Source organism: Pipistrellus hanaki, assembly GCF_964339955.1.
Source record: "Pipistrellus hanaki genome assembly, chromosome: 4".
In the NCBI taxonomy this organism is placed as follows: domain Eukaryota; kingdom Metazoa; phylum Chordata; class Mammalia; order Chiroptera; family Vespertilionidae; genus Pipistrellus; species Pipistrellus hanaki.
The window spans coordinates 47,073,872-47,096,638 of record NC_140506.1 but is presented as its reverse complement, the minus strand read 5'-3'; the positions used below and the strand labels follow the sequence as shown (position 1 = coordinate 47,096,638).

Below are 22,767 nucleotides of genomic sequence, written 5' to 3'. Positions count from 1 at the left end.
ATGAAATCCAGCTTATCAATTTTTTTCTTTTATGGATTATGCTTCTGATGTAAAATCTAAAGACTGCCTAGTCCTACACCCTGAATATTTTCTTCTATGTTTTTTTTTTCTAGAAATTTTATAACTTTATACTTCACATTTTGAATTGTTTTGTATAAGGTATGAGACAGGCGAAAGTTCTTTTTTTGTCTATGGATATTCAATTACTCTGCTACTATTTGTTAAAAAGACTATCTTTTCTCCATTGAATTGCTTTTATACATTTCTCAAAACTTAGGTGGGCATATGTGTGTGTCTGCTTTTGAATTTTCTGTTATTGATCTGTATGTTTATCATTCTGTCAACACATTGTTTGGATTTCTGTAGCTATATAATAAGTCTGGAAATTGGGTAGGCTGATCCCTCCCACTTTATTTTTATTTTTCAAACTTGTTTTATCTACTCTAGTTCCTTTACTTTTTCATAATTTTTTCCATATGTATTTTATATATTTTTAAAAATAATCTTGTGTATATCTAAAAAAAATCTTATTTAGATTTTAATAGGAATTGCATTAACCTGCTTATCAATTTGTAGAGAGAAGCATATTCATTAAGTTAAATCTTACATGAACATAGTATTTCTTGCATTTCTTTATGTCTTTTATTTCTTTCACCAGTGTTTTATACTTTTCAGGTTACAAGTCTTGTACACATTTTGTTAATTTTGCACCTGAGTATTTCATTTGTATGAGTTGTTTTAAATGGTATAACATTTTTAGTATTAGCATTCATGTTTTTATTGCTGTATAGAAATACAATTGATGTTTATAAGTTTATCTTATATCCTGCATTTCCTGCTGCACTCATTTATTCTAGGAATTTATTTTTTCTTGCAAGATTTTTTGGGATTTTCTATGTAGACAAACATGTCATCTGCAAAATTTTTTCTTTTATTTTCTTTTATTCCCCTTTTCTTATTGCATTGGTCAAAACTTCTAGTACTAGGTTAAATAAGACGTTGAAAGTGAAAATCTTTGCTTTGTTCTTAGGCTAATGGAGAAAGCATTCAGACTTTTGCCATTAAATATAATGTTAGCTGTAAGTTTATTGTGGAGGATTTTTTTTAATGCAAGTTGACTAATATAATTGAATATGTGACTGCATTTCAATTTCAGAATGAAGTATTTATTTTTGCTTTTGAACTCAATCTGTTTTTTGTGGGATTTTTGGCTTATTTGTCATGGTGCCAACCACTAGAATTTGTGTAGTTAATTAACATTAAATAATTTAAGTGCCCTAACAACATTATTCAAACTCTCCAAATACGTAGTAAAAATTTATCATCGTTGATCCTATGGAGAAGGTTGTTTTATATGTCCTGGCTTAATCCCCCATCCTCTCCCCATTCCCCATATTGCTGCCTGATTCCTTAGAAATCTTTCTTTGGCCTTGCTACTGTAATTGGTTATGCCTTCTCTTTTCATGTGCCCACTTAAAATTCATAAAAGACATATTAGTTTAGTAGTTTCAAGGGGCTGAGCAGAGAGAAGGGAGGGAAATGACTGCTAATGGGCCGGGATTTTATTTTGGGAGTGATGAAAATGTTCAGGAATTATAGATTGGTGATAATTACATTACTTTGCGAATAGACCAACAGCCACTAAGTTATATACTGTGAAAGAGTACATTTTACTGTATGTGAATTATAGCTTGCATTTAAAAAAGTAAATAAATACACGAAAAGTACAGTTAGTGAAACTTACTGATACATTAAATGGAATCTATTTTAAATATTTTATCGATCATAAAAACCTATCCATCGATCCATCTAAGAAACTTGATTTAAAGGGGGGGCCAAACATATGGTGACAGAAGATGATTTGACTTTGGGTGATGTACAGATCATGTGTCATAGAAATGTATACTTTAAACCTATATGATTCTATTAACCAATGTCACCCAATAAATGTAAAAATAAATAAAAAGAAAAAATGAACATATATTTAGGAATAATGATATGCTGGATCACATCCTGATGTTTACTTCTTATAAAACATGTTAGCTTTCTGATTCCATATAAATCAGAATTTTACAAGTTATTTCTTTCAGTCCACTAAATGGAATTTTTATTTTATTTTAAAAGAGTTGATGTGGATTTTTAAAAAACCAGAGCATTTTATGGGCAACACAAGGGCTTCTTTCTGTGAAATGGTTTGAATATTTTAGATATAAGGACTTCTGTCATTCTATAAAGTTAAAATGCATCGGTCATTAGACTAATGATGCATTGTTCACGAGATCACTAAACAACGAATGCTCTCGGAATAGAATTTACTTAATTCAGACATTTGATCTGCCCTTTCTAACCCTTGATAGCATTCCAAGGTTTTCACGCTACATGTGAGAATGCAAGATAAGCCTAAAACTTGGATTCTTTCTGAAGGTATAATGAGCTACTACCCCAGCCATTTGGCACATCACCCATGTTATTTTAGAGAAAAAAAAAAAAAAAAAAGCCTTTCAGTGGGATGGGATTATTTTACTTTAGCGGTTTTCTATGTTATAAAGTTTAATTGCAAGTTTAAATGAACAGAAGTAAATTTGTGCCCATATGGCATTAAAGTATGTTAACTTTAGGGGAGAGAAATAATATGAATAATGCTTAGAGATGATTTTCTGTGCCAGAAACAAAAGCATAACATTCTGAAAATTGTATTTTCATTGAATTGTACCTGTTTAAGAAAAGAATAATATGTTTTATGCTATTTTTTTTCTTGCATCATCGTAGTTCTAAAAGTAGAATAAGATTTGTAGCCTAGAAATGGTTTTACAAGCATCATAGTAGCTGGGCTGATAACCTATTGTAAATTTTCTACATGTCTATTGATGTCATTAAACACAAGCATATTGTATTTCAGAATCATTAGTCATCTTTACTTTACTGTTACTAACAGTTGGTGTATTAGTTCACGTTAAATGGAATATCTCTTTAAACTATTCTTGGCATTTCCTAGATTAGATGAATTATGAATTTGATTATTAAAATTAACCTTTTATGTTCATCTGGTATGTTATTCTGAGCCAATGTCCTTTTGTACTAAATCTTTATCTTTCTGTACTCTGGAAAAAAAATCTTTATTCAGGTAGATATTTAATGCAAAGTATATTTTGCATGAAATGTAGTTTGCAATATTTGCAGTTTGTTTTTACATGCAAATATTTTACAAATATATTTTGCATATGCCAGAGGAAGGACGGGTTTATTCTAAGTTTGTTCATATTTTTATTTATTATCTTATTTCCTCAAAATTGATTAAGATTTCGGAAATAATAGAAATAAAAACTAGGCTAAATCTTACTATTACCAATAAAGTAAACTATATTTGACTTCCAAAATATATGCTAATTTATACCTCCCCATCACATCTCCATCTCAATACTCTAGATTTGAAGAACATTTTGGTAAATTAGTTAAAGGAAAAAGATTCTAAAAAATCATGCTTGGCTATTATGTCATAGGCAGATGGGACTCCTCATTACACTCTTTATTTTATTCCGCTTCATGAATTTGTCAGTTTTCTGGTTTTTTTTCTTTTATTTTTAAAGAAGAGACTGCACAAATTGTTACTTGAACCTCTTTCTCCTTTGGGGATGTTCTTAGGCATCCACACATATCCATATTCTTGTGTGTGTATGTGTGTGTGTGTGTGTGTGTGTGTGTGTGTGTGTGTGTACACAGACACATATACTATTGGGAATCTCTTTTTGGGTTGTGCACTATTTGATCAGAACAGAGGGATTCCACCCAGCCAGTGTTGGTTGGTGGTTGAGCATTGACCCATAAACTAGAAGATCCCAGTTTGATTCCTGGTCAGGGCACATGGTTGGGGATGTGCAGGAGGCAGCTGATCCATGATTCTTTCTCATTCTCATTCTCTCTCTCTCTCTTCCTCCCTCCCTCCTCCCTCCTCCCTCTCCCCCCTCCTCTTTCTTTCCATCCTCCACCTTCTACCTCCTTCCCTCCCTCCCTTTCTCTCTGAAAACAATAAAGACATATTTTAAAAAAGAACAGGGATTCTGATTATTTTACAGTGTGATATGGAATTTAGAAAGAATTCTAGAATTTTCTTCAAAATAAGTATTTGAGGTCAGTAACACTATTGAAAGTTTTATGGAATACTTTAACTAAAACTGTTAAAAGTCATTGACTATATGTTGATTTTAAAATATTTTCCAGCACAGAAAGTTGTGTTTGGCCATTTTTACCAAAGAAGTATTCTGAGGTAGAGGTTAACTAATAGCATGAGAATATTCAGTATAAATATTGAATAAAAAGTCATATATTTCAAGGGCATTTGAACTTCTTTTCAGAAATAGCTAGGAGGGAGAGCAGATGTAACGACGGAGGGAAGAGCAGTTTGTAAACATGTTTGCAGGCATTGGGTTTTCCTAACCTAAGATCAAATGTGGGTTTTGATTGCTAATAAGTATGTAGACTGTATTACATAAAAAGACTATGCATACTTTTTTAGCTTTGCTTAGGATCCTGAATGTCTTTTTGAATATAGAATAACTAGTTGAAGCTATACCAGAGTTCTTAAAAAACATAACCTGGGCTTATCTGTACTAATTTCCCATCTAGTTCCTTGAGCATTTATCTTCATGTTATATTTAATGTTAAAATCAACTGAGGGTCACAACCAGTTTATCAAATAAAGTATTGGTTTGCTAAATCCTAAATTGTCTGACCTAGGTATCTTTTGGAGCTTGACAATAAGTCACTCTAACAACTTATATTTAGTAATGGTTTATTTGGTAGGAAAATAGAGTGTGAGTGTTGACAGTTGGGAAGAAGAAATAGCTGGCAGATCCACCTGTCACACAGAAACTAGAGGTGAAAAGTTCAGTCAGGAATTATGTAGTCTGTGAAGTAATAAAGAATTATCTGATTTATTTGTTTACTTTTTAGTATCTGTCTCCTGTTTGTATTTTCTCTTCTATAACCCCAGGGCCTGGATCAATGACTGGCACATAGTAACTTCTCAATAAATATTTGTTGATTCAACAAACTACCTGACGGAGAGCATGAATTAAGCTTCATATTAAGCAATTTTGCATTCATTGCTCTAATCAGGGAAGAATACTTTTTGTGGAGGGTTAAGAATTATTTTTCTTTGCTTTCAAACAGGATATTACTAAGTTATCTCAGATCATAATTATTTCTTAGAAAATAATCACAAATATATATATAGTATATATATAAATATATTATATATATTTGTAAATGAGAAACATTTTCAAAGCATCAGTTCCTTGAATAGAAAAGAATAGTGAAATGGAAAAATTTCACTTTAGGAAGGCAATTTCTTTTTCAGGTTTGTAACAGTGGAAGTCAATGGTTATAGAACAATTTAGTGGATCCCAGAATGCAGACTGATCTTAATTGAGATATAAGAGGGGCCTGTGCAAGAATTCAAACTTGAATTAGGGAACCTGTGAGTTTATCTGGGATGCCTCAGTGTCACTACACAACCCCTAAATCTTAGACCTAGTCCAACACTCTGCCTCCCATAAACTTTAGCTCCATAAACAATGCACTGCCCATAAATTTGTGAAGGATACTGCCCATTTTTCTAATGATTTCATAAAGATATCTGTTCATATTTTAGAAACCTGTGTATATCTGTGGAGAAAGCTATTAATTTATTTTTCCTAAGGACAGTAACTTATTTAATGCCTAGATTGTATATGTATGTATGCATGTTTGGTATATACATTTAGGTAGGTAGATAGATATAGAGGGATATAGATAATATATATATACTAAATATTTTTTTTATTGGTTTCAGAAAGGAAGGGAGGAGAGAGAGATAGAAACATCAATGACGAGAGAGAATCATTAATTGGCTACCTTCTGCACACCCCACCCTGGGGATCGAGCTCACAACCTGAACATATGCCTTGACCGGAATCAAACCCTGGCCTCCTGGGTTAATAGATTGATGCTCAACCACTAAGCCACGCCACTTGGGCTATATAATATATTATTAGATTAAAACTGTCATATCATCCCTAATTCGTGATGGTTTCTGAGTAGTTCCAAAGTTGATGTGGGCTGACAGTCTTGGTTTGCAAATGTTCTTACAGTCAGTAAAGCAGAGACTTAGTCTCCACATATGTGACAATTCTTCAATCATTGTCCATCTATTTAGGGAAGAGTATTAGGAAGAAAATTAAGAAGGGACCATAGTTTTCTGTGACTTTATCTTCAAATCACTTCATGCCCAAAATGGTACTTCTCTAGAAGATTCTTCTAGTTCCAGCAAATCTTCTTTTGTGTTTGTAATGATATTCAACAGGGCAATGAGATTTTTATATTTGTCATAAAATATATATATATATATGATCCTAAAAATGTACAGACACACTTGGAATGATTATAAAGGGAGTATTTATTAATATTCACTTCATTTTCAAAAGTGAGCTATCAAAAGTGAGCTGTTAAAGTGTGTATACATTTGGACACCTTGTATATAATTATAATAACAACACTTAACATGAGCTCTATCCTCTTGAAAAAAATTAAGTGCAAAATATAGTATTGTTGCCATAAGCATTGTTGGAACCGCAGATCTCTAGAGCTAATTAATCTTGTAAAACTGAAACTATATCCTCATTGAATAGCAACTTCCCATTTCCCCCTTCACTAGCCCCTGGCAGCTACCATTTTACTTTCTGTTTCTCTGAGTTTGACTATTTCACTCAGCATAATGTCCTTCAGTTTCATCCAAGTTGTAGCATATGGCTGAATTTCCTTCTTTTCTAAGACTGAATAATACTCAGTTATATTTATATACCACATTTTCTTTATCCATTCATGCATCCATTGATTGGCATTTGGGTTGTTTCCCTATCTTCCCTATTGTGATAATGCTGCACCAAATGTGGGAATGCAGATATCTTAGACATCTTTTGGATATATATCTAGAGTAGGACTGTTGGAGCATAATTCTATTTTTAACTTTTTAAGCAAGCTTTATATTGTTTCCATTGTGGCTTGCACCATTTTACATTCCCACCAACAGAGTACAAGGTCTCCAATTTCTCCAATGACTGTGATTATCACTGAGTGATATGCTCTTGTTGTGTGTGTATGTGTATGTATTCAATATGCATCTGCCTCAGATGGCCTATGCTTATGTTGCTATAATTCTTTCCAAATAATTTATGAAGATGATTTACTTGTATCAATATTAAAAACACCTTGCACTTAAAAACTGATTTTCTTTTTTGAAGCTTTATTATTTATATTACCTCATTTGATTCTTATAGATTTGACCAGTGGTCTGGTGCATAAAATTCATGCACATTAAAATGGGATTAGAGGAAATATTTTAATATTGCTGTTTGCCCTTTCTCTATAATAGAAGTGTCAGAGATGAAAGAAAATTAGTAAAATGTATATAAAAATCTTCCTCCTGTCAGATTCTGGGGTGCACAGCAGGACCTAGAGTCAAGTCTCTGCCCATCCATGGTGCTTCAAAATCGCAGGAGACCCAGACCCAGCCGGCCCCACCCCCATTGTGTGAGATCCAGACTTGGCTGGCCCTATCCTTATCAAGCCCTGCCCGGCAGGGGGGCGCAGCCTCAGGTCCTCTGGCCCGGTGCCAGGCAGGGGGCACAGCCTTAGGGCCCCCATCAAGCCCCGCCAGGCAAAAGCACAACCTCAGGTCCCCCAGCACACCCTCAGGTCCCTGGCCCAGTGTCAGGGTGGGGGCATGCCTTAGGTCCCCTGTCAAGCCCCTCTGAGCTGGGGGCATGGCCTAAGATCCCCCGTTAAGCCCCACCAGACAGGGGGCATGGCCTGAGGTTCCCCAGCTTGGTGCCAGGGTGGGGAACACAGCCTGAGATCCCCTGTCAAGCCCCTGGGTGGGGAGGGGCATAGCCTCAGGTCCCTGCTGATTACTCCTTAAGGCTAGTTAGGGAACTCTGCCTCCACTGTGGTGCCACCATATTTATGATGGTCAATTTGCATATTCCCTCTTTATTAGATAGGATTCTTATGTGTGATCAATGTCCTCTTAAAGTTGTTACTGGTAATTTTCTAAGAAACTATTATTCGTTTTAAATTTGAGCATTATTGCCCAAACTAATCTTTCTGCAAAATTGTAAGCCACTTGCGTTGTAAAATCATTTGGAAATTCTTATTTTATTAAAATAGCTTTGCAATTCATAATTTTTTAAAGTAAACTTCCACTAACATTTTTATGTCAGTGAATTTATAGAAATGAGCAAAATATTTTATAGTAGATGGGGTGAATATTTTATTTTAAGTCTGAAATGCAAAAGAACAACAAAAATGTGTGGGGAATTCTGTTATGATCTAGCAAGTCTGTGGCTTTAATTTGAATTCACTGAAGAGAGTGGACATCGTAGATTTACAGTTAATGAGCCATATTTCTTAAAGTATTCTGTCACTATGGGATTGCATACAGTTAGAATTGACAGTTGGAAACGTGCTGAGATAGGGAAATTAAAAAAACAGCTGTCTCTCTGGGCAAATGCTACCAGCTGGTGAGGCTCTCCAAAGCAAAATATTTTATATAATAGAATAGCTTTCAGATATCATTGAAGTTACATATTACATATTTAAGGTAATTTTTTAAAAGTTTGCTTTTGTTAAGCCAAAATACTAAGATATTCTTTCAGTTTAAGAAGTTTTCTATTTTAATGACAACTGATCACTTTAGTATGTTTTCATTAAACTAATATATATGCCCTCAGAGTTTACTTTTTGAAATTGTGTAGGACTCATTCAAAAGGTGTTTTGGTTTCTTTCTCTTTTTTTCTTTCTTTTTCTTTTTTTTTTTTTTTTTTATTGATTAAGGTATTACATATGTGTCCTTATCCCCCCACTGCCCCGCCACATCTCCACCCGTTTGTACCCTCGCCTCCCCTAGTGTCTGTGTCCATTGGTTATGCTTATATGCATGTATACAAGTTCTTTGGTTGATCTCTCTCCCTTACTCCCACCCTCCCCTGCCTTCCCTCTGTGGTTTGAAGTCTGATATGTTTTTGTTCATCAGTTTGTTGTTCATTACATTTCACAAATGAGTGAGGTCATGTGATATTTATCTTTCTCTGACTGACTTATTTTGCCCTCCAGGTCCATCCATGCTGTTGCAAATGGTAAAAGTTCCTTCCTTTTTACAGCAGCATAGTATTCCATTATGTAGATGTACCACAGTTTTTTAATCCATTCATGTGCTGATGGGCACTTAAGCTGTTTCCAAATTGTAGCTATTGTAAATTGTGCTACTATGAACAAAGGGGTGCATATATCCTTTCTGATTGGTATTTCTAGTCTCTTGGGATATGTTCCTTGAAGTGGGATCACTGGGTCAAATGGGGAGTTCCATTTTTAGTTTTTTTAGGAAACTCCATACTGTTCTCCACAGTGGTTACACCAGTATGCATTCCCACCAGCAGTGCATGAGGGTTCCTTTTTCTCTGCATCCTTGCCAGCACTTGTCAATTGTTGATTTGTTGATATAGCTATTCTGACAGGTGTGAGATGGTACTTCATTGTTGTTTTGATTTGCATCTGTCAGATGATTAGTTACTTTGAGCATGTTTTCATGTGCCTCTTGGCCTTCCTTCTGTCTTCTTTTGAGAAGTATCTATTTATTTAGGTCCCTTGCCCATTTTTTGATTGGGTTGTTTATCTTCCTTTTGTTAAGTTGTATGAGTTCCCTGTAAGTGTTGGAGATTAAATCCTTATCAGAGATAACATTGGCAAATATGTTCTCCCATGCTGTGGGCTTTCTTGTTCTTTTGTTGATGGTTTCTTTTTCCTGTGCAGAAGCTTTTAATTTTGATTTATTTTCTCTTTAGTTTGCATTGCTCTAGGAGCTGTATTGGTGAAGATATTGCTTCAGCATTTGTCTGAGATTTTGCTGTCTGTGGATTCCTCTAGTATTTTTATGGTTTCCCATCTTATGTTTAAGTCCTTTATCCATTTTGAGTTTATTTTTGTGTATGGTATAAGTTGGTGGTTTAGTTTAATATTTTTGCATTATTTACCCAATTTTCTCAACACCATTTATTGAAGAAACTATCTTAATTCCATTGTATGCTCTTGTCTCCTTTGTCAAATATTAATTGAGCATAGTGGTTTGGGTCAATTTCTGGGTTCTCTATTCTATTCCTTTGGTCTATATGTCTGAACTTTAGAATAGAACCAGATTTTTCTTGTTAGGTCTTTGCTAGAATGAAATCTATTTTTTAAATGCCATGAATTGTATTAGAGGTGAATCATTATCATCTCATACTCTGAAATAAGATTTAAACCTCTGAACATATAGTTGCTTCTTTTTCAAAAACTTAAAGTCCAATGTTAAATATCTTGGGAAAGGTCTTATTAATAACTTAAGAGTTGGGAAGGACGAATTCAAAATTTTTAGCTATGTCTTAAAAATAGGTTGAAATGCTAGGCAAAGAAGGTGTTGAAGCTGGGCAAGGAAAGAATGGGCTAGCGTTACAGGCAAAGAAACATTATTTGCTAAGGCTCTGTGGTAAAAAAATAAAAATAAAAAATCCTTATGCATCTGAGAATTCAAAAGAAAATGTGATTACACAATACAGAGAGTAGGAAAGTGTGGTATAGGATGAAATTTGAGAAGTAGGCAGGGGCCAGATCTGGTAGGGCCTTTCTGGATTTAAGGACTGGGTTCTTATCCTTCCTTATAGCACAGAGAGGCTATTAGATTTGCATTTTTAAAGGGGTAACATGTCTGCTAACAGGAGATATGATCTAAAGGAAATTGTGCTACATTAGATATAGCAGGAGGAAGCCTCAGAAGCAATCCAAAAAAAAGATAATAGCCTGTTGATAGACTAGAGTGGTAATAGTAGAGGTGGGTAGATCTAGGGATCTTGCAATATTGATTTGAAGAACTTGATTATTGATTGTAAGGAATAAAAAAAGGACAAAGAGTCATGATATTAATTTAGGCTTTTGGCTTAAGCAGTTGGGTGGATGGTAGTGCCATTATGGAGTTGGTGAGCACACTTAAGGAGAAATAGGTTTGGGCATGTGTAGATGGATTCAGTTTGAACATACTGAATTTGGGGTGCCTGTGAAATCGCTGCAAGGAGATATATGTAGTTAGTTGGACACATTTATAAGTCTATGTCTCTGGTAAGCTATTTTAGAAGCTGTTTAAGGATGGCTTAAAGGAGGTCTCTTCTTTAGAGCAGGTAAAAGGAAAATGTGTGAGCAAATGATCTGAAGCTGATGTAAATGAAGGACAGCTGGGGATATAGACTGGACTCCAGGGAATGCTAATGGAAAGTTGGAGGAATGAATTTTATTTCAAAGATATGCTGAAAAAGCAGTTACTTCAAAAGATTTTTTAAAGTTTAGAATGTACCCACGAAGAATGAAGTATAAAAGGTTTTAAAGGGGGAAAATTGGGCCAAGACGAAGATGATTTTAGTGAAATATAAGATGTAGTTCTGACTTAAGAGGATATACACTCAGGGTAAATGTTCTTTAGTTCTAATTAGACAACTGATTGCCATTCATATCAGAGTCTCTTTAATGTAAAGATGCTAAAAGAGCCCTCTTAGGCTTAGCCAAACTGACATTATTGAATAATATTAAACCTTAATTATTAAGAAATTTTTTATTTTTCCTTCTTTCTCTATACCCCTCCCTCCATCTTTCCTCCTTTTCTACTCTCCCATCATTCCTACCCAGGAGGAAGCTAGGATGAAATGTTTAGCTAAATGAGACATAAAATGGGAAAAGTGTTTTTCTTTTTAAAATGATTAGGTAACTTGCAGGGTAGAAAATCATTTTAAATGATTTTTAAGTTCCAAGTTAATAACTTTGTGTAAATTTAATTTGCATAGGATTTAATAAATAATGCTTAAGGTTATGTATGTTTTCCTTAGTGACTATTTTTTGTGAAGCATTAAATAATTTTTAAAATTTTTACTAAACTATCGTATATCCACACAATGAAATACTATGACTAATGAAGAAGAATAAAGGTCTCTGTTTTTTTAAAAAAATTATTGTCTAAAGTTTTACATATGTCTCCTTTTTCCCCAACTGACAACCCCCCCCCCCCTCACACCCCCCAGCCATTTCTTCTCCTAGCAGGTCCCCATAGCCCCAATTTCTGAGTCCATTGGTTATGCTAATATGCATGCATAACAAGTCCTTTGGTCATTCTCTAACCCCCCCCTCCCCTACCATTTGTCTCTAGATCAAATTATGTAGATCATTATATCCCACATATTAGTGAGATCATGTGATATTTATCTCTAGTTCCATCCATGTTGTTACAAATGTTAAAAGTTCCTTTTTTTTTTTTTTATGGAGGCATAGTATTCCATTGTGTAGATGTACCACAGTTTTCTAATCCACTCATCTGCTGAGGGGCACTTAGGCTGTTTCCAGATCTTAGCTATTGTAAATTGTGCTGCTATGAACATAGGGTGCATATAATAATATATCCTTTCTGATTAGTGTTTCTGCTTTCTTGGAATATAGTCCTAAAAGTGGGATCACTGGGTCAAATGGGAGTTCCAGTTTTAATAAAGGTCTCTATTTCAGAGAGAGATTATCAATATAAATTTTTAGATGATAAGTAACACAGTATTTAGTTTTCTATAACAAAGAGAAGATAATACATTGTGCAACACAGTGTGTACAGTATGCTGTCTTTTCTATTAAACAGAGGGTAATAATACATTTTTATTTGCTTAGACTGCACTAAGAAACACTGGAAAATGCATAAGAAATTAATACACTTACCAATAAGGGTTAGAATGAGGAGGTATACAATGGAGGAAGACGGGTGGGAGTGAGACTTCTCAATGTCTATTGTGTTATCCTGTTTTCATGTTTAAATCTTGTGAATTTACTTTCAATACAAAAAGTAATTTTTAAAATATTTTAAATGTATTGCTTGTGTTTTTTATAAACTGAAAAGTCACATGTTTGTAAGCACTACCAATTATTTTTCATTCATTCATTGTTCATGTGTATCTACAGTGTGGTTGATGCTACCATAAAGTAGGACTCATATAATTCTTATTAAGGGCTAACTTTGTGGGCAAATGAGAATGTAAGGTAATCACCATGGAGCACTAAATGTCATAAGAAAGGCTTGGCCATTGGGAGGATCAGTGAAAACTTTAGGTAGGAAGTAGCATTTGAATTGTTTTTTGAGTAATTGGAGAAAAATGGGAAAGTTAAGAGAATTTTAGGTGGAGGATAAACAGAGGCACAAACATGGAAAATTATAGGACTTGCTCCAGTGAATCTTTGCTTTTGACAAGCAATATGGATGACAGTTATCCTTGAGAATAGCTGTGGTCTTGTAACATTTCAAGAAATTAAAATATTTTGGTGAAAGCCAGTTGTTGTTACCCTGTTTGTCATTGGCCACATCTGCATTGAAATACTTGTGAAAATACAGACAGTGTCAGTAGCACCTGAACTAGGAATGTGTACAGTGTGGGGAATTTTTATTTTTATTTATTTATTTTTAAAATATATTTTATTGATTTTGATCAGAAAGGAAGGGAGAGAGATAGGGAGTTAGAAACATCGATGAGAGAGAGTCATCGATCAGCTGCCTCCTGCACACCCCCTACTGGGGATATGCCCACAACTAAGGTACATGCCCTTGACTGGAATTGAACCCGGGACCTTTCAGTCCCCAAGCCAACGCTCTATCCATTGAGCCAAACCGGTTTCGGCGTGTGTGGGGAATTTTTAAATAGCAATGTATTTTGATATAATTTTATGCAGAAAAGTTGAGTGCTTACAAAACCATATATATTATATATTACTTACATATTTTTTTCTGAACCATTTGAGAGGAAAGTTGGAAATTTTATGCCCTTTTACCTCTAATATATTGGTACATATTTCCTAAGAATTTTCTTTCATAATTACAGTGTAGTTATCAGAATCAGGAAATTTTACATTGATTCAATATTATCAACCTACAAGCCATTTTTAAAAGTTCGTTAATTGTCACATAATGTACTTGATAGCTGATATTCCTCAACTCCAGGACTAAATTTAGGTTCATACTTTGCATTTAGTTGTCATGTCTCTTTATTCTCCTTTAATGGGGAACCATTCCTTAGTCTTTTTAAAACTTTATTGATGTTGACATTTTTGAAGAATAGGACATTTATAGGATGACCCTCAATTTGAGTTTGTCATATGTATTCTCATAAGTAGATTTAGGTAATGCTTTTTTGACAGAAGTACCTTCAATGTGATCTTTGTCTTCCATGCATGATTTCAAGATCACACAATCTTGTTTTGCTCCAATATTGGTGATGTATGTCAGGTCATACCATAGAGTTACTATTATTTTACTCTTTGTAATTAATCAATAATTTGGGGAAAATATTTCAAACTATGTTCTTTATTAAACTTTCACCTTTTAATTTTATAATCTGTTGCTGATTCTCTAACTCCATCATTCTGTGTGCATTAGTTGGCATACTATTGTAGGAAAGAACTTTCTCCTTTTCTTTTTACTTTATTCATACCATTATGGAATCATTGGTTCTTTTTTTTCCCCTCCTTACAAAACTTTTATTAATACCAAAAAAGAAATAGTAAAATCACAATGATTTTTTTTTAACATCAGTATAATTGTGGGTACAAAGATGGTATGAATGGGGACTCAGGAGGCCTTGAGAAGAGAAAGCGGGCCTTTGGGGAGCATTCAATCTCAAGTCAGACCTAAACACGTTGATTTGGTTGATCCTTGCTCCACTGATGATTCTTTCTTTATTCAATGGATTACATAATCCATGGCTACCGTTATTTTGATGCCTAGATAACTCTAGATATGGCCAGATGACTTATCAAACAAGTTTTGTGTTCTTTTAACATTTATTTATCATTCTTTTAGTATTTTCTTTTCTTTTTTTCTTTTTCTTTTTTTGGTGCAAAATTTTATTTTCTGATTCCTTTGCACTTTCTGTGCTTCAGGCCCTGAATCAGCCTTTCCTCCTAGTATCTTTGGATTTCTTTCCATCTTCAGAAATAGCATGGCCAATCAGGGCCTTCTCAGTTTGCATTTTTCTGACAATTTTTCCATAATCTTCCACTTTTAAGGCTACATGATTAGATTGGATCCATTTAGATAACCCAGGATAATCTCCCCATTTTGGATTCTTAATATTAATCATATCTGCAGAGTTTCTTTTACCATCTAATGTAGCACATTAACACGTTCTGGAAATTAAGATGTGGACATCTTTGGGTACCCATGCTTCTGCCTACCCATGTTACAGACAGTGATACTACTGATGCCTGACTTTGCTAAATCATTTTTTTGTTTGTTTAGAATACCTCCTACCTTTCCCTCTTTGACTCAGTAAATACAAAAGAGGTGTTACGATTCAGAGTCACAATAGTATTATATTAGATATAATATCTGTAAGTAAATTATAGGGGCAACAGATTCTAGAAATAACTAATATATATATGTGTGTATATATGTATATATGTGTGTATATATGTGTGTATATATGTGTGTGTATATATATATATATATATATATATATATATATGCTCACAGAGTATTCCTTTAAAAAATAGGAAATCTTTATTTCTGAGTTTATATTAACTGGTCCTAATCCATAGTATTAAGGTTCATACTAGTAGTTATTCACACATAAACAGGAAGTAAACTATTACAAGTAATCAGTAAAGAGTCTCTTAATTTAGTATAAGAACATTCCAAAATAGATACTCAGAAAAATAAGTGATAATAATTTATATGAATTTGATAATGAACAACATTGCATATTAATGTGTTATTTCTTTCCTACCTAGATCATCACAAAGTATGTATATGAGCTTCTGGAAAAGGACTGTAATTTGAAAAAAATATCTATACCAGTAAGTCCAATTTTTTAAAATCTTTATACTTCTAAATAAAATAATTTTCAATTCAGAAGAAAATTTTTGTTTTAAGTTAACTGTAATAAGTTTAAATATTAAGGTCCTAGTATTTTGATATTGATAAAGATGATATTGAATTCCTGTCAGTATTTCTTATCTCATTATGTACAGTAGTTCCTAAAAAGTAAAAATCTTCAGAACTATTGTGCACAATGAGATGAGGTATTCTACAAAATAGACACGGTATATTAGGTACAAATGTGGAATATAGCCAGTGATATTGTAATAATTGTGTGTGGTGCCTGGTGGTACTTGAATTCACAGAGGGGAGCACTTGGTAAGGTGTATGATTGGCCACTAGGCTGTGTGCTGAAACTAATGCAGAATAATGTTGAATGTAAACTGTAATTGAAAAAGATAATAAAATATAAGTAGGTAAAAAACACTAATACCCCACCTTAAAAAAATAAGACTGATTTCCATCCTTTTTTGAAAATGATAATCTAATTAGAAGGATCACCCTTCTCCACATTTCCCATTTACTGATAGAATTTATTATTATTTATTTTAAGTGAGGTGGTACACTGGAATGACCTTGACAGCTCAGCTTAATGAATTACTATTGTTTGAAGATAAATGGAACCTGGGACAGCCATTTCTAAACTTTAGTTAATGAAGAAAAAAATATGTTACTCATTACATAGAAATTTTACTAATAGAAATTATCATTAACTTTATACAAGTAAGTTATAGTTACCAACTGCAAAGTCAGAGTTCTGTGTTAAACCGATATACTAGCCAATAACCAGCTCAAATACTACCCTTTCTCCTTAATATTTAGTACCATTTTAATTCAGTTTCCTTACCTTGAATTTTCTAATGTTCTCATACTTTTAAAGTTAAAATTTCAAGATGTTGAAGTAACATGGCTTATTCATGATACCTTAATTTATATTATATTAAATTATAATCGTTATAATGAAAAAAAAACACACATTTTTATCTTCTGAAAAAAAGTACTTTTCCAGTTTTAAAGTGATTAATGTAGAATTTAAATTACTAAGATTTCATTCCTTAAAAAATTGACTGAATTTCTTGGTAATGGGATTTAGTCCGAATAGAAGAAAACAACAACAAGCAAACAACAAACAAGCAAAGTGTTTGGCCCAGACTGACAAGTCCAGAGCTAAGACACACAGATGTCCATTTCCACAGCATTCCGGGCTCCTTAAGGCTTCCCTGACTTTCAGAGGCATTTTTATTTGTACATGTTTAGAGGTTTAGAGGAACCCTTTGGTAAATGCATGGCTAGAAACCTCCATGGCCTCTTTTTTATTACACACTGACAACTTTGCTTTTTATTTATTTTATTTTTTCTTATCACCATTTTTCTGTTTTGTTTTTGTTTTGTTTTGCGCCACTTTAACTTAGTCATTTCTCTGTTTTTATAATGGTTTTAAGTAAATTGGAATTACCTAGGTTAGGTTTTCTACCTTCTCTCATCCTCTTCCTTTTCTCTGTGGCTTCGATCATACCTGCTGTCACTATAATTTGTTTACTCAAGACATCTCATGGAATTGAAGTGAAAGTGATTGTTATATTTCATAGCTCTCTCTGCATATTTAGTTACTACTAATAAAGATATAGTTACATAATTTTATTTCTTAGCAAGTGTAGCTCTTTTAAAACTCTTTATAATTATGTACTAATTTAATATTTAATATATATTTTCTGAACCAGGCAAGTTATAATCAGTTATAGGATGCATTGTTAAATACCTTTTATTTAAAGAAAGTCACTGGTGATGCTTGATAAGATTACTTATTCCAAAAGTTTATTCATTCCTTTATTTACAGAGTGCCTACAATATGCTGTCTCTCTGTTACGCATTGGAAACGTAGCTAGATACAAACAGGAAAGTTTGTGCCTTTCTAAATTACATTCTAGTGGAGGAAGCAGAAGGCTAATAAACAGTTATGCGAACAAATATATAAAGTAAAGCATACAATTTATTAGATTGTGGCATGTGCTATGGAGGAAAATAAAAGAGAGAACGGAACTAGAGAATTCTTGGGATATTAGTTAAAAGGGGTGGTTAGGAAGGCTTTACTTAAATGAAAAAGGTGGAATTTTTTCTTAATCTCTGTGACCATCCTTTTCTTGATGAAATAATTGCCTTTTGTGCTCTGTTTACATGAGTTTCTAAGCCTCTGTTATATCAATCTGATTGTTTTAGAAGTAGAGGAATTTTGTTATTTTTCTCCTCCCAGGAATAGTGACTGGGAATATTTGGAATCCAGGGTATTTTTGGTATCTAGAGTTTTTGTTTATTTCCTATTTTGATAACTGCATGGATGTATACCATTGATGGAGTAAAGAACTATTGAATTACTTAGCGGGTGGATTGACCCTCTCTATTCAAGGGTGTGTACTACCTGCCGTCAAGACTGTAGTTTCTGTCTCTGACCAGGCTGCATAGAGGCTTCCATTCCTAATTACTTACCATACTGATGTGGAATGTCACTCACTGCCTGCCATGGAGTATATAGTTAATGACTGGGGCGTCATCCCTTCATTTAGTCTTTCAAATCTAAATCGTCTATCATCTAGTTTAAACCTAAATATTAAGTATAATCAAAATGAATAAAAGTGTTTACTTTTCATCCATAAATAGCTGGTACATAAAATAAGGTTATCAGAATATACAAATAATATTCCCTTATTAAATAATTATTATATAACCTTATATTCATACTCTGAATGAAATTTTAAAGTCTATTTACATTGAAAAGTAGATTTTTGAATTTTTAGTAATAGTTTCCTCTCCACCTTTTAAAAGTTTAGTGGTATTTGTACGTAATATATGATTTTCCAATAGGTGTATCCTTCAACTGGGTCTTTCTGTTTCTATTTTAGGTGCAGTATTCTATTATAGAATTATAGACTTAATAGCTCTGTGACCTTAGGCAAGTTATTTAAATTCTCTTAATCTCAATTTCTTCATCTATAAATGAGTATAATAATAGTACCACCTTAATAGTATTGTGATTGAGAGAATATTTTAAAAACATTTTGCCTAGAATCTAGACAAAATCAGTTATTCTTATATATAATGACATTTAATACCCTATATAATAAAAGCCTAATATGCTAAGTGTCTGGTCGTCCAATCATCTGTTCAACAAATCAAAGCCTGATATGCTACTGATATGCTAAGGCCACTCAACTGTTCACTATGACATGCACTGACCACTATGACAGACACTCTGACCAATAGGTTAGCTTGTTGCTGGGGTCTGGCTGATTTAGGACTGAGTTAGATGGGCTGGACACATCCTGGAGCCCTCTCATAGTCCCTCCCTGGCCCTGATTCTGCACCAGTGGGGTCCTTGAGGCTGGCCTGCACCCTCTTGCAATCTGGGACCCCTTGGGGAATGTTGGAGAGTCAGTTTGGCCCTTTTCCATAGGCCAGGCCAAAGGATCCCACTTGTGCATGGATTCGTGTACAACAATAATGTAGGATACATATATTTCCAATATTCTTTTTTTCATATTTTTATACTATCATGTCTTTTTTTACTCATCTATTGTATATGTAATTATTACTCTCTAATGAATATTTTAATTTTATTTTAAACTTTTTTACTCCTATAATCCTATAATAACCATTTTATAATTTCTAGTAAGCATTATTTGTTTGTTTTTTTATTTCTATTTATGCCTGATCAGAAAACATATATTTATTATTTAACTTTTTTTAATTACAGGTAGATGCCTCTGAGAGTGAACCAAAGAGTTTTATCTTTATGAGTGAGGATGCTTTGACAAATCCACAGAAACTGATGGTTTTAATTCATGGTAGTGGTGTTGTCAGGGCAGGTCAGTGGGCTAGAAGGCTTATTATAAATGAAGATCTGGACAGTGGCACACAGATACCATTTATTAAGAGAGCTATGGATGTAAGTGTACTTTCTTTTACATTTTTTCGGAGGGGGGTCATTTTATAGCTTTGCTTTATTATATTTATAATTTATTTTAACATGTTCTTCTAACATATCTCCTATACATACTTTTATCCTTAAATTGTTATTATTTATTTATAATGAAAAATTATTCTGCATTATTTTGCAGTTAGAATAAAAACAATATCTTAAATGTATAAAAATTTAGATAATGTCCTTGAATGAATATTTTTTATTCTTAATTTTTTGTTTATTGTTATTTGAAATATCACTTAAACTAACAACTACTTATCAATAAGATTGAAATACTTATGAAAAAAATATGACTGCTTTTTAAATCTTGTCCTACCTATTGATAGTTTAATGATGTTAGAAACTAAAGGAAATATGCTACTTTAAATTAATCTTTTATTCTTTTAAAGAAGAGATGGAATAACTCAGTGTTTTTAAAGTTATTTCTTTGAAAAATATTCTTTAGAGGCACATATAAAATGCCTTTAGCATATAACGTACATACAAAAGGGTAAATTGCAGTATTTACTGAATTACTTTTTTAAATTTAAACCTTTTAGAAATTGCTTTTTTAAAATCGTGTTTAAGTTTTTCTTTTCTATAATAGTGAAATTGGTTTTTTTTTTCTGGCCTAGTATTCAATATCTAACTGTTAGGCTACTTTTGTTTTACTGACTTATTCTTGGGCTCTGTTGAATAGCCAAATTTTGTAAAGTATGGATTTCTTTTACATATAAGTTGAGTTTTGTTTAAGAAAAAAAGTAAAGTGGCATCTTGTATAATGTAAAAATATAAAATTTATTTTTGTAATTACAATTGGGAAGGAATTCTTTGATACACTGATTATTAATTACAAAGGTCAAAGATAATATGTTTTCTAGTTTGTTAATTCTGAAATGTTAATACAGTTGACCCTGGAACAATCTGAGCATTAGGGCCACTGTTGCCCCATGCCTGCCCTGTGTGTAGTCGAAAATCTGTATATAACATTTGAATCACTCAAAACTTGAACTATTAATAGTCTACTGTGGACCAAAACCTTACCTAAACCTTACCTATAATATAAACAGTTTCTTAACACATATTTTGTATATTATATGATTTATATACTGAATTTTGACAATAAACTAAGCTACAGAAAAGAAAATACTATTAGGAAAGTTATAGGAAGAGAAAGTACTTCATTCACTACTATACATATTTATTGAAAAAAATTCACATATAAGTGGATCTGTGCAGTTCAAGCACATGTTGTTCAAGGGTCTACTGTATTTTTAAGGCCCAACCCAACTCTTAAATAATATTTTGATTAATAGATTTTGAGGCTTTTAAATGCTATAGGTAGAATTTCTTAGATGAATTGTATATTTTTTTTTCAGTCTTTATGAATATGCAAAGAATATAAAGGCATTCCTACTTTTGATTGGTTGCAAACTTCAGTGGTGTGGTTTTAGTAGAATTGAACTAACTAAAAATATCGAGTTTTATATTGGAGTAACTCACATGAAATATTATTTAAACTGTTTCATACTTCAGGATATGAATAATAAATGATATTTCTGACAAAGTAGTTTGTGGTTAGAACAAACCCTGTTGATGTATTTTAACATTATATTAGTACATGAAAAGTGACCATAATTCAAAGAATATTTGAAGGTTTAATTTAGTAAAGAAAATCAGATGTTTGCATGTTTGAGAGCTAAGTGAAATATGTAATTATATTGTTCCTGCTACTATATCAATTAAGCCTTTCCCATTCTTGATTTGTTTTTATTGTTGCATAAAGTTTTTTGAGGTGAAAGGTGTTAGTGGGAATTCATACCAAACATCTTTGAATTGACTATCTGTTAATATCCCAAACAGGAGGGGGAGCAAGTTTGTTAGTGACATGAGAATAGTTATTATAGTAGGAATATTGTTTTGGGGATAGCATTTCATTACCCTGACCTTTTTTTTTTTTTTTTTTTTTTGCTTTTCTCAATCATAGCAACTCATGATTCCTTGAAAAAAATAAAATAAAAAGCAGCTGATTTCTAAATACTTTTTTAGTATTTACTATATTCATTATGTTGTATACTTTGAAAATTTTAATTTATATACTTTATTCTTTTATAGTAACTGAATATGAACTTTATTGTAATTTTCTACATACTGAATATTTTAAAATAGTATTTCTTTTTAGTCAAGATAAAATTATTATTTGGGTTTTACCTTTTCATAATGTTTCTCTGGTAGTTCTTCAATGCTGCTCTGTGGTTGTAGGGGGTTGGGGGGTCAGTGCAGGTGGACAAGTATGGAGAAAAAGGAACCCTAGTAAACTGCTGGTAGGGATGCAGATTGGTACAGCCATAGTGGAAAAACAGTGTGGAGTTTCCTCAGAAAATTAAGAACACAGAACTGCCTTTTTGACCCAATAATCCCACTTCTAGAAATATATCCTAAGAATTTCGAGATACCAATGCAAAAGAATGTATGCACTCCTATGGCCATAGCAGCATTATTTACAATAGCCAAGATCTGGAAACAGCCCAAATGTCCATCAGTAGATGAGTAACTAAAAAAACTGTGGTAAATTTCACAACGGAATACTATGTGACCATAAAAAAGAAGAAAATCTTTTGCAATAGGATGGATGGATCTGGACAGTATTATGCTAAGTGACAAACCAGTCAAAGAATGACAAACACCATATGATTTCACTTACATGTGGAAACTCATGAACAAAATAAACAGACAAAATAGAAACAGACTCATAGATATAGAGAACCAACTAACAGCTGTCTGAAGGAATGGGGATTTGTGGGGCTGAGTAGAAAAGGTGATGGGATTAAGCAAATAAAATAAAAAAAATCATAGATAC

General features: G+C 32.9%; 1 protein-coding gene and 1 long non-coding RNA gene across 5 annotated transcripts in view; one reads left to right on the top strand and one right to left on the bottom strand.

The window, feature by feature from the left end:
• ARB2A (ARB2 cotranscriptional regulator A) overlaps positions 1-22,767 on the top strand; it is a 337,934-nt gene that overhangs the window by 60,246 nt on the left and 254,921 nt on the right. For all 4 annotated transcript variants that reach the window (XM_084882686.1, XM_084882684.1, XM_084882687.1 and 1 more), the window contains 2 exons: positions 15,865-15,930; positions 19,701-19,892. In XM_084882686.1, the coding sequence (XP_084738812.1) occupies positions 15,865-15,930; positions 19,701-19,892 (258 nt within the window). The remainder of the gene's footprint in view (positions 1-15,864; positions 15,931-19,700; positions 19,893-22,767) is intronic.
• The window catches only part of LOC311622019, a 1,104,806-nt gene that overhangs the window by 981,984 nt on the left and 100,055 nt on the right, over positions 1-22,767 (bottom strand). The window lies entirely within an intron of this gene.